Source organism: Oryctolagus cuniculus, chromosome 2, assembly GCF_964237555.1.
Source record: "Oryctolagus cuniculus chromosome 2, mOryCun1.1, whole genome shotgun sequence".
NCBI classification, from domain to species: Eukaryota; Metazoa; Chordata; class Mammalia; order Lagomorpha; family Leporidae; genus Oryctolagus; species Oryctolagus cuniculus.
The window spans coordinates 862,440-874,763 of NC_091433.1; the positions used below are offsets into that span (position 1 = coordinate 862,440).

A 12,324-nucleotide genomic window follows, 5' to 3' on the forward strand; every position below is an offset into this window, starting at 1 on the left:
GGCTGCAGTGGGACACTGTGAACCCACAGGAACGAGGGGCACCTGGCCCCCAGCCGCCTGCCTCAGGATCCACCCAGAGAACAAGGGAGCTGGGGAGTTGCGCTTTCTCTTTCAGCTGGCAGCCGGGCACACAGGACAGCTTTGTCTTCAGGCCTATTTCCAAGCGGGCAGTCGGGCACGGTTTTCCAGTGGCCGAGCCCCGCTCCCGGAGGAGCCTGCTGGGCACATGCCAAGGATGGCGGCCTCACCCCTACTCGATGGGCACTCAATGCCCAAGGGTGGCCCAAGACTGGCACACACCTGCTCTGGAGCCCTTCCCGGCCCTTCCTGGGCGGGCTGCAGCTTCTGTTCCCACCTGCCTGCCCAGCCCCGGGCACAGGCCTTTGGGAGCTGCTGTGCCCACCGGTGAGGTCAGAACTGCAGCCTCTAAGAGGCCAGTGACTATGGTTTTGGGGGCCTGGCCCTTCTTAAGTGGGGCAGATAGCACCTGGCTTCCAAGAAGCCCTTGGGCTGGCAGGGGAGCAGGATGAGACCAGGCCAGAGGGTCCCAGAAACCACCAGCTCACCAAGAACACCTCCTGCCAGCTCCCAGCCAGCCTGGGCGGCCCCAGTCCCACTCCCCACTTAACAGAGCCCGTGCCCCCACGCCCAGCCAGCCTGGGCGGCCCCAGTCCCACTCCCCACTTAACAGAGCCCGTGCCCCCACCCCCAGCCATCGAGGTCGAGGCACGGCAGCTACAGTGGCAACTGCTCTAGATCACACGAGGCCCTCTGAGACACTGTCACACCATGCAGCCTGCCTGGCCTTTCAGGAGTCCCCAAGCCGGGCTGCCCCCCCCCCCCGTCTGGGGGAGGGGCTGAGAAGGGACAGACAGGGAGGCACTTCCTGGGCATCAAGGCTTCTTTGCTGAAAGGGTCCCTGTGCTGCCTTGCTCACCTGCAAACTCAGGGATCTGCGCGTCCTCCACCTCAAACAGCAGCTCATCGTGAATCTGGGCCACCAGCCTGCAAGGGAGGGCGGGAGTCGCCTGGGAGGCTGGGGCCTGCACATGGGGGGTGCGCGGTGGGCTCATCCTCTCAGGTTTCCTAGAAGGTGCCCAAGAGGATGTGGCTGGGTGGGGAGGGGCGAGGCAGCCTGGGGAGCGGGGAGAAAGGCCTGTGGGGGGCTGGGCAGCCCCTTCTCCGTCCCCACCCCAGGGAGCCTGGCGGAGGTTTGGGAAGGGCTTGCTGAGAGCACATGGAACGCGGGGAGCGCCTCAGGAGCTAGGGACAATTCCTCCCCTATCTGGAACGCCAGCTTAGAGAAAGGGGGTGGGAGGGGAAACCCTTCGTAACGTTTACTAATGGGGCTGGCGTGTGGCACAGCAAGCTGAGTGCTGCCTTGGACACCAGCATCCCACATGAGTGCTGATTCGAGTTCCAGCTGTTCCTCTTGTGACCCAGCTCCCCGCGCCCGCGCCCGCGCCCGCGCCTGGGGAAGCAGCGGAGGACAGCCCAAGTGCTTGGGCCTCTGCCATCCAAGTGCGAGACCCAGATGAAGCTCCTGGCTCCTGGTTTTGTCCTGTGCCAGCCCAGGCCGTTGTGGCCATCTGGGAAGTGAACCAGCAGACGAAGATCCTTCTCTGTATCTCTTTCAAATAAATAAATAAGCCTTAAAAATTTTTACTTTTAAAGTCAAAGACATACATACTGAAAAAGAATCTGGAAAATATATGACAATTCAAAGCACAAAACACTGCTCTCCTCCCCCCAACCTACCACAGTGGGCATTTGGGGGACCTGGCCAGGAATGGACACTTCCTCTCGGCACTCAGTCTCTGAAGGACGGCTGCCCAGACAGCTGTGCCCAGCTGCAGCTCCCGGCCCAGGTCTGGGGAGAGACTGGGTGCTTTTTCCTGGGTTCCTGCCGTGGGCTGTCTGCCCTGGACCTGGTAAGCACCCTGCAGCCGTTATCGGCAGTCCATCAGGAACCGCTGAGGCCTACCCCAGGGCTCAGTAGAGCGAGGAAGCACGGACAGGTGCTGGGCAGGGCTACAGATTCAAGCGGGGGCAGGCAGAGTGCTAGGGACATCTGAGTGACCAGCCCTGGGGGCTCTGTGCTGGCCATGCAGGACACGCCTCGCTGACTGTGCTGGCTTGTGGACACGCCTCACTCCCCTTAGAGTGGAGTGTTGGCTTATGCTGCCCAGGCAGATGCTGTCTCAGAATTCGGGTGGACGTGAGGCCCCTGCTGGGCTTCAGCTCCGGACCAGATGCCAGCCCCTCCGTGTAGGCTCAGGGGGACCATGTGGGGAGGACATCCACAGGGTGGACTCCAGGGCCTGTGGCCCAGCAGGAGGGACCAGGCCACGTAGGGGCCCATGTATTCTGCCCTTCGTGTGGTCTCAGCTCTTCTGTGGGCGGGGATCACGTCCTGTTCCGCCACCTCCGCTACCTGTCCACGACAGGCTGCTCCTGGGAGCTGCGGCTGCACTCCCCGTGGTGGGGTCATGACATGAAACGGGCAGCAGAGGTTTCTGTGGCCTGCTCCAAATGTCTTCTCTCTCTCTGTGTCGGCCCCTTTGTGGTTGGGTGGCGACAGCGATGTGTGCCCAGGGAGGAGCATTTCCCAGGCTCCCTTTCAGAAGAGAAATACACACACCACCTGCCAGGGGGTTTCAGCATGTGCAACCTGGTCAGGGGGCAGCTCTTTCCGTCGTTACTTTCTCCTTGGGCCTGAAAGCTTTGTGATGGGTGGAGCAGATACCTCCATCATGGCACCAGGAGGGGCAGGGCCAGGGAGCCACAAGGACTAGGGTCCTGTTGCCCTGAGTTTCTGGAACAAAGCCAGCAACCATGGGGCTCTGCACTCCTCGTGATGGTGAAAAATCCGCCGTGCGGCCTCCAGTTGCTGTGGCGTGGCCTGGGGTGTGCTCCAGAAGACGCCCCACTGTGCCTGGACCACGGAACGGGGGACCGTCCACCGGGGCGTGGATGCTGCCCACAAAGCAGGCCTGCAGGACACAGGCTGCAGCTTGGCTGTGCCTCCGGAAACTCACTCTGAGGGCTCTGGTTTTCAAGGGGACTTGGCTTTAAAATGAACAGGAGCCTCAGAGAAGGTTCTTGCAACTTTCTCCCGATTTAGCCGAGACCATTTCACACTCCTTGAAATTACGCCGTGCGATTCCGAGCGGCTGGTGTGGCAGGATCCTAAGAATAGTTTAATTGTTAGTCACTTACACATCACTCTCACAGCCCGAGACGCTGCCACGCTTCTAATTGGAAACTGGGACACAGGAAACAAGCAGAAAGGCACCTCAGTGCAGCTTCTGTGGCAAAGGGCTGAGCGCTGACGTCACTTCCTGTCCCTCCAGCCCGCGTCTTGTTTCTGGGTGTCCTGACCAGGAGAGCTCACCTCAGCCCCCTGTCCAGGGCAGCTCCCCCTGCAGAGGTGCACCCCCAGCTCTGCTGAAGCCCCCTGCGGCTCCAAGTCCACCAGGGCTGCAGGTGGCGCACCCCGGGGTGCATGGACTTTGACAAGTTGTACTGGGCTCTGTGCCTCAGTTTCCCCTTCTCAACACTCAGGTGTTGGAGCTAATGGTCTCTACACGTTCTAAAATCCGGAAGGCAGCCGGCGCCGTGGCTCAATAGGCTAATCCTCCACCTAGCGGCGCCGGCACACCGGGTTCTAGTCCCGGTTGGGGCGCCGGATTCTGTCCCGGTTGCCCCTCTTCCAGGCCAGCTCTCTGCTATGGCCAGGGAGTGCAGTGGAGGATGGCCCAAGTGCTTGGGCCCTGCACCCCATGGGAGACCAGGAAAAGCACCTGGCTCCTGGCTCCTGCCAGGATCAGCGCGGTGCGCCGGCTGCAGCGGCGGCCATTGGAGGGTGAACCAACGGCAAAGGAAGACCTTTCTCTCTCTGTCTCTCTCTCTCACTGTCCACTCTGCCTGTCAAAAAAAAAAAAAAAAAAAAAAAAAAAAAAAAAAAATCCGGAAGGCCTTCTCTTGAGGGGCCCGTCTGAAGAAAGAGAGGGGCCACCAGCTTCCCAGCACTGGGCCTGTGAAAGCCGAGGGCTGGGCCACCGCGGGCCCTCCTCCTTCCTCGTGCCGACAACGAATGGCATGAATGGCAGCATCGCCCGTTCTGGGCCTGTCCGCTGGTCCAGCCCGTGCTCCCCGGGTGATGAACTGTGCTCCAGGGCCACGCGTGTTCTCTGGGCAGATGCAGCCTCTCACCTGGCCCAAGCCTGCCCTTTCTACACACCTCCCAAAGCCCCTCATGTCACTCCTGGGTAGATGACGCTTACAAAACCCACGCGTGTGAGTGCCGTGTCCCCTGGGAGCACTTTGCTGTTCCCAATGACAACAGAGGGCTGCTAGCGGAGGCAACAGCAGGCCATTTGGCTCCTGCGCGAGAATGGTCTGTGGTCGACTTTCAGAAGGCTTTAGTCACTCACACTGCCTTGATCAAGTCCACCCAGAGCAGAAACGACCAGCTTCTCCAGTCTGGACCAGCTCCTGGCTTCCAGGGCTGAAGGATGGAGAGCCGACATGGCGGCTCGTCCTCCGGGAGAGCTGTCATCTCCTCTGCAGAAACCGTGGACACGAGCAGGAAGCAATCAGGAAGCCCTCGGCATGTGCACACACGTGTGTGCACGCAGGACAACACGGAGTGGCCGGGGAGATGAGGTGCGGCAGAGCCGTCGCATTCTGCGCCTGCCTCTCAGCCACTGTAGCCACGGCAGCAACAGCCCAGCAGCCCAGAACCCAGCGCAGGGGGCTGTGGGGCCACTGCGGGCAGTGCGCCTTCCTCCCGAGACCCCCAGGACGGCAGCCCCAGCTCTTCCCCGGGGGCAGCAAGCGCCTGTCAGGGGCTGCGAAGGGCAGTGGCCAGCAGGGGTCTGTGGCTGGGGACCACCTCCAGGCTCCTGTATCACGTTGCGGAAATCACCAGAAGTCAAAAGGAACAGGAGGATATATTTGAAGAGATAAAGGAGACTGTCTTTTGAAAGACGAAAGATCTCTGACAAGGATAAAACCACGCCTTGAGAGCGTGAAGTGATTTCAAGCTAAGAGAACGCCAGCTCCATCCCTGCAGCCCAAGGCGGGCCCTGTGGGGGCCCTGGTGTGGGGACCAGGAGCCCTCTTCACACGTTACCGTCTGGAGAGGCTGTGCTTACCTCTCCGCGGGCTTCCCTCCCTGACCCACCTTGGCAACGGCTCAGCCAGCAGGGGCCGCGTGGGAGGAGGTGGGCCGAGGCAGGGAGGCCCGTGTGGGGTCTGACGGGATCCGTCTGAGAGGGCTGATGTGGGCTGTTGGCCAGAATGGGGGCCCAGGATGCCCGTGGTGAGTGCAGCTGCATGAGGAAGGGGGCTGGGTGGCCACCTCGGCCAGCGCCAAGGCAAGAGCTCCTTGTCCTCTCACCACAGAGACGTTCGGGTGCAGGCCGGGGGAGCGCCAAGGCAGAGAGAAGCCTGAGAGCCGGGCCCTGGGGCAGCTGTGCCAGAGCCCCCCACCAGGGGCCCTGAACCTTGGCCCTGGGGACAAAGGGTGGCAGCAGCAGGAACTGTACACAGGCATGGCTGGGGTTGCTGGCAACAAGGGTGGGGCATGGGGCACTTTGCAGTCCCCAGGGTCCTTGCCTGCCTCTGGGAGGGGCAGTGAGTGTGGTGTCCCCTGGGCCATTTAGACATGTCAGTCCCACAGGTGGGAGGTGGCAGGCCCAGCCACAGAGCCTGCCACCTCCCACCTGAGCTCTGGCAAAGGCTGCTCCTGGCCGAGTGGCCTCCATCCACTGACCTGGCCGTCAAGGTGGGCGAGCTGGAGACTGCAGCGAAGATGCGGATCATGGCCATCTTGCAGAGGTCTGCGGCTGAGCCTGGGGGACACGGAGGGTCCTGTGTCAGGCCCTGGGGTGCGTGGCGCATGGCGCCGGTTATCACAGTGTTCTCACAGCACCGCTAAGCAGAGATGCTGCTCCTGACCTGGTTGGACACTAGCAGAGACAAGGGGGGCTTCCTGTAATGAGAGGAAGCGAGGGCCCCACTCCTCCCACGGGCTGTCCCGGGAGCTGCTCAGATGCCCTACCCCAGAGGACAAGACAGAGCGGCCCCAGGCCGCGCTCTGGTGCTGGCTGAATTTCCTGCAGAGCTTGGCTTTTAGGGAACCGTCCTGCTTCGAAAGCCGACCTTCCGCTGAGGCCTGCAGCTGCAGGTCGTGTCTCACTCACACCTCCTGAGAGCGACCACCAGGCGTGCGCAGTCCTGCAGCCCCGCGCGTGGGGAGGCAGCTGGGTGCAGAGCTGGGAGCAGGGAGCCACAGTCGGCAAGCAGGCTCAGGGCCTGGTACCTTGCACCACGAAGTTCACTGCTTGGCGCTCTGCTTGGGCCCGGAGGTGCGGTTCCTGCGCACAAATCCTCGGCAGAGGCCTCCTCCTGCCTGTGACAGATGTCACATAGCCTGCGGGGCACAAAAGAGAAGCAGACAAGACAGAAATGAACGGGCTGTGTAGCCTGATGGGCTTGCGCCCCTGTGAGCACAGTGTCTCCTGACCCCTTGCCATAGTGCTGATGCTGGCCTGTGGTCGCCTAGCCTGTGGGGGAGCAAGCAGGTTTGGGGGGTTGGGGGTGAGGAGAGCACTTCACAGGTGGCCCACACTTGTGCTCCCCTGACTTCTGGCTGCATTTAAGTCTGATGTAGGGGGCTGGTGCTGTAGTGCAGTGGGTAATCCTCCACCTGCGGCGCTGGCATCCCATATGGGCGCTGGTTCTAGTCCTGGCTGCTCCACTTCCAATCCAGCTCTCTGCTGTGGTGGCCATTTGGGAGTGAAGCAGCAGATGGAAGACCTCTCTCTCTCTGTCTCTCCCTCTCTCTGTAATTCTACCTCTCAAATAAATAAAGATTTTTAAAAATAATCTGATGGAGGACAAGGGAGGACAGTTTTTGTCCTGTAGCAGTTGTTCAAAGCCATCTGTGGGAAAACACCAGCCCTGCTCCCCTCAGGGAGGCCCGATGGTGGAGGCATGGCCCAGGCCCTGCGAGAAGCAGCCCCACATCTGGTGACTCAGGGGCTCTGAGAAAATGAATATAAACACACGGCACTGGCTGAGTGTATTCCTGTCCTGAGTAGGTGCTGACAACCAATCCTCTGCTTTGTTTTTTTTTTTTTTAAGATTTTATTTATTTGAGAGGTAGAATTACAGACAGTGAGAGGGAGAAACAGAGAGAAAGGCCCTCCGTCCGTTGGTTCACTCCTCAATGGCTGCAACGATTGGAGCTGCACCAATCCGAAGCCAGGAGCCAGGTGCTTCTTCCTGGTCTCCCAGGCAGGTGCAGGGCCCAAGGACCTGGGCTGTCGCTCCCCCTCTTCGTGGAGGAACAACACAGGACCCTGCGCTGTTCTTTCGTCTGCTCGGCCCTCCCCGGGTTTGCTGCTGGTTCTTCCCGGGTTGGCTACTATCCCTTCCACCTCCGTGGAAGGGCAGTTCCCCCTGGCCACATTCCCCACTTCCGCAGGGGAGCGGCACACCGCAGGCCGGCTCTCTCGGGGGCTGCACAGGTGTTCGCCTTAGATGTTCCCCTTAGATGTCCCTGGTGCATGCCGTCTCTCTCCTCCTTTATAATCCTCCTCCGCCAATCCTAACTCGGCTGCCCACACGCCGAGTACGCTGCTCTCCTCCAATCAGGAGTAGGTCCTACAGTTTATTGGTTGAACTGGAGGCAGCTGCGTAGAAGCTGTTTTCTCCTCTCCCAGCGCCATATTGTGGGAGAGCAGATGCACAGAATAAGTCTTAATTCCAGTAACTCAGTCTAGTCCTGGTTGCTCCCCACACTGGGCCATCCTCCACTGCTTTCCCAGGCCACAGCAGAGAGCTGGACTGGAAGAGGAGCAGCTGGGACTAGAACTGGCGCCCACATGGGATGCTGGCGCTGCAGGCGGAGGATTAACCTACTGTGCTACGGCACCGGCCCCTGCTTTGGGTTTTATGTGTCTGAGGACATTAGAAGAATTTCCCACATTAAAATAATCATAAACATGACGCAGTATTGAATACCTATTGGGTGCCAGGTGATTCCTGAAGTGTACTCACAGTAACTGGCCATGAGGTTAAGGAAGAGCCTGTGTTTCTGTCCTGGCCCATTTTAGTTCTTGCAGCTTTCTGTGTCTAGAGAGTTTTGGCTGGAAGCTGGGCATTGTGGATTTTATGTTGCTGGGTGCTGAGTGTGCTGTTTTCCTTTCAAGAGTGTTCAGAAGGGGGCCAGTGCTGTGGCGTAGTGGGCTAAGCCTTGGCTGTGGCGCCAACATCCCATATGGGCGCTGGTTCGTGTCCCAGCTGCCCCTCTTCTGATCCAGATCTCTGTTAATGGCCTGGGAAAGCAGTAGAAGATGGCCCAAGTGTTTGGGCCCCAGACCCAGAAGAAGCTCCTGTCTGTGGATTGGCTCAGTTCAGCTCCAGCTGTTGCAGCTGTTTGGGGAGTGAATCAGTGGATGAAAGATCTCCCTCCCTCTGTCTCTCCCTCTCTCTAACTCTGCCTCTCAAATAAACAAACAAAATCTTAAAAAAAGTGGCCAGCTTAAGTTATGTGCAGGCCATCTTGATCCCTCTACGTCTCTAAGTTTTGTTAGGGTAAGTTTAGAGGAGCTTTTCATCTAAAGCTAGTTTAGACACATCTGAGGTCTCTATGGAACATCCCAGGGTTCCAACATGGATTCTCACAGTAGATGGGTGGAATGTAGATTTTCCATGCTAAATGCTGGCCCAATGCTCCATTTTTGGAACAAGATATTTGTCCATTTATCATTCATTAATTCGAGTTTGTTTTATTGCTTCCAGAGAAGTCTGGCTCTGGCCCCTTCTCACATGGAGACTTTTGGTTCTGTTCACCCAGCAGGGGCTGGTTGCCCACCCAGACACCCCCTCCACTCCCAGCCTCACATGGTCATACACAATCCACCCATCTGTCCACCTGTTCACAGAACCAGGAGCCCTGGACACCACCAGCCACACGGGAGCGGGCACGGCAGCTGCCGCGTGCTTAGGCGCAGCCGGCTCACCTCTCTGGTGACACTGAGCGATAGCTGCTTGGGCAAAGTTGCTGATTTTCTTGTACTTCTGCAGAAAAGTCTCCAAAAACCGTGCAGCTTCCGGAACAGCAACTCCAAGGCAGGCAGCAAGCCGCTCTTTCCCTGTATGTAAGGAAGACCGGGGTCAGAGCCAAGGCCTATCTCACACTTCACAGAGTGGCTGCCCGCACAGCCACGAGCTGACCAGGGCCTCTGGGATGACATGGGGAGGGAGGGGCGCTGAGACACACTTCACAGAGTGGCTGCCCGCACAGCCATGAGCTGACCAGGGCCTCTGGGATGACATGGGGAGGGAGGGGCGCTGAGAGCACACTTCACAGAGTGACTGCCCGTACAGCCACGAGCTGCCCAGGGCCTCTGGGATGACATGGGGAGGGAGGGGTGCTGAGACACACTTCACAGAGTGGCTGCCCGCACAGCCACGAGCTGCCCAGGGCCTCTGGGATGACATGGGGAGGGAGGGGTGCTGAGAGCACACTTCACAGAGTGACTGCCCGCACAGCCACGAGCTGACCAGGGCCTCTGGAATGACATGGGGAGGGAGGGGCGCTGAGAGCACACTTCACAGAGTGACTGCCCGCACAGCCACGAGCTGCCCAGGGCCTCTGGGATGACATGGGGAGGGAAGGCCCAGCTGGAACCTCCAGCTTTTTCTGATGAGAGAAGATGGTGTTAGTGGTGACTTTTTTCCCCCCACAGAATATTACTTTAACATCGACAATGACACTGTGTGACAACACAGGGAAGAGGTAGTGGAAAGAGAACATGGTCAGACCTCCTGTTCCCTGAACAGCCTGGGTTTGATGGCAACACCTCAGTAGCCTAGCTGCACCTCACACAGCCTCTCAACAGGGTGGGAAGGAGTGGAGAATTGGAAATCAGAGGCTGGAATCGGAAAAACAGGCTGAGGGCAAGCCAGGGGAAGGCCTGGAGGGCAGGGGGCGGGCTAAGGCTGCAGGGAGACCCTAGTGCAGGTCTTCCGTAGTGAACATGCCCCGGTCCTGCTCAGGATGGAGTCCTTGGTGGCGTCCCGGGGCTGCTGCTGGGTGGAGTGTGGGTGGTCCCGGGGCTGCTGCTGGGTGGAGTGCTGGGTGGTCCCGGGGCTGCTCCTGAGTGGAGTGCTGGGTGGTCCCGGGGCTGCTCCTGAGTGGAGTGCTGGGTGGTCCCGGGGCTGCTCCTTGAGTGGAGTGCTGGGTGGTCCCGGGGCTGCTCCTGAGTGCAGTGCTGGGTGGTCCCGGGGCTGCTCCTGAGTGGAGTGCTGGGTGGTCCCGGGGCTGCTCCTTGAGTGGAGTGCTGGGTGGTCCCGGGGCTGCTCCTTGAGTGGAGTGCTGGGTGGTCCCGGGGCTGCTCCTGAGTGGAGTGCTGGGTGGTCCCGGGGCTGCTCCTGGGTGGAGTGTTGGGTGGTCCCGGGGCTGCTCCTGGGTGGAGTGCTGGGTGGTCCCGGGGCTGCTCCTGGGTGGAGTGCTGGGTGGTCCCGGGGCTGCTCCTGGGTGGAGTGCTGGGTGGTCCCGGGGCTGCTCCTGGGTGGAGTGTTGGGTGGTCCTGGGGGGTGCTCCTGGGGCTGCTCCTTGAGTGGAGTGCTGGGTGGTCCCGGGGCTGCTCCTGGGTGGAGTGCTGGGTGGTCCCGGGGCTGCTCCTGGGTGGAGTGCTGGGTGGTCCCGGGGCTGCTCCTGGGTGGAGTGCTGGGTGGTCCCGGGGCTGCTCCTGGGTGGAGTGTTGGGTGGTCCCGGGGCTGCTCCTGGGTGGAGTGCTGGGTGGTCCCGGGGCTGCTCCTGGGTGGAGTGCTGGGTGGTCCCGGGGCTGCTCCTGGGTGGAGTGCTGGGTGGTCCTGGGGCTGCTCCTTGAGTGGAGTGCTGGGTGGTCCCGGGGCTGCTCCTGGGTGGAGTGCTGGGTGGTCCCGGGGCTGCTCCTGGGTGGAGTGCTGTGGCGTCCCGGGGCTGCTCCTGGGTGGAGTGCTGGGTGGTCCCGGGGCTGCTCCTGGGTGGAGTGCTGGGTGGTCCCGGGGCTGCTCCTGGGTGGAGTGCTGGGTGGTCCCGGGGCTGCTCCTGGGTGGAGTGCTGGGTGGTCCCGGGGCTGCTCCTGGGTGGAGTGCTGGGTGGTCCCGGGGCTGCTCCTGGGTGGAGTGCTGGGTGGTCCCGGGGCTGCTCCTTGAGTGGAGTGCTGGGTGGTCCCGGGGCTGCTCCTTGAGTGGAGTGCTGGGTGGTCCCGGGGCTGCTCCTGAGTGGAGTGCTGGGTGGTCCCGGGGCTGCTCCTGGGTGGAGTGTTGGGTGGTCCCGGGGCTGCTCCTGGGTGGAGTGCTGGGTGGTCCCGGGGCTGCTCCTGGGTGGAGTGCTGGGTGGTCCCGGGGCTGCTCCTGGGTGGAGTGCTGGGTGGTCCCGGGGCTGCTCCTGGGTGGAGTGCTGGGTGGTCCCGGGGCTGCTCCTGGGTGGAGTGCTGGGTGGTCCCGGGGCTGCTCCTGGGTGGAGTGCTGGGTGGTCCCGGGGCTGCTCCTGGGTGGAGTGCTGGGTGGTCCCGGGGCTGCTCCTGGGTGGAGTGCTGGGTGGTCCCGGGGCTGCTCCTGGGTGGAGTGCTGGGTGGTCCCGGGGCTGCTCCTGGGTGGAGTGCTGGGTGGTCCCGGGGCTGCTCCTGGGTGGAGTGCTGGGTGGTCCCGGGGCTGCTCCTGGGTGGAGTGCTGGGTGGTCCCGGGGCTGCTCCTGGGTGGAGTGCTGGGTGGTCCCAGGGCTGCTCCTGGGTGGAGTGCTGGGTGGTCCCGGGGCTGCTCCTGGGTGGAGTGCTGGGTGGTCCCGGGGCTGCTCCTGGGTGGAGTGCTGGGTGGTCCCGGGGCTGCTCCTGGGTGGAGTGCTGGGTGGTCCCGGGGCTGCTCCTGGGTGGAGTGCTGGGTGGTCCCGGGGCTGCTCCTGGGTGGAGTGCTGTGGCGTCCCGGGGCTGCTGCACCATCTCTGTGATGTGCCGGCTGATGTCATTCCGGGTGAGGATCTGCAGTAAAGTGTCTTCAACCTCAGGAAATGGCAGTGACGCCTCTTGTTGAGCTTCCCCATGCCACAGCAGGAACCAGTCCCCATGTCCGTGTCTTCTCACCGCCTTCACTTCTCCCCTCCCCGCCAACTCTGCAGCAGTGCAGGGCTCAGCCCGGAGCTCCCAAGTCCTAGCTTTGACCTCCGCACTGGGTACCAGGTGCTGTCCATCTGGACGCGGCCTGCTAAGCATTTCAGGCCGTGAATGAAGTGGACATGGTCCCTTCACTCAGCCTGACCACTGG

The 12,324-nt window shown here is 61.3% G+C and overlaps 1 protein-coding gene across 6 annotated transcripts in view; it reads right to left on the reverse strand.

The window, feature by feature from the left end:
- The window catches only part of POLN (DNA polymerase nu), a 209,975-nt gene that overhangs the window by 2,857 nt on the left and 194,794 nt on the right, over nucleotides 1–12,324 (reverse strand). For 3 of the 6 annotated variants that reach the window (XM_051836667.2, XM_051836672.2, XM_051836668.2), the window contains 4 exons: nucleotides 9,036–9,167; nucleotides 6,329–6,439; nucleotides 5,780–5,858; nucleotides 938–1,086 (listed from right to left, as the gene is read on the reverse strand). In XM_051836667.2, the coding sequence (XP_051692627.2) occupies nucleotides 938–1,086; nucleotides 5,780–5,858; nucleotides 6,329–6,439; nucleotides 9,036–9,167 (471 nt within the window). Of the gene's footprint in view, nucleotides 1–937; nucleotides 1,087–3,038; nucleotides 3,190–5,779; nucleotides 5,859–6,328; nucleotides 6,440–9,035; nucleotides 9,168–12,324 lie in introns of all 6 variants that reach the window. The other 3 variants (XM_051836669.2, XM_002722402.5, XR_007915845.2) reach the window with 2 other exon arrangements.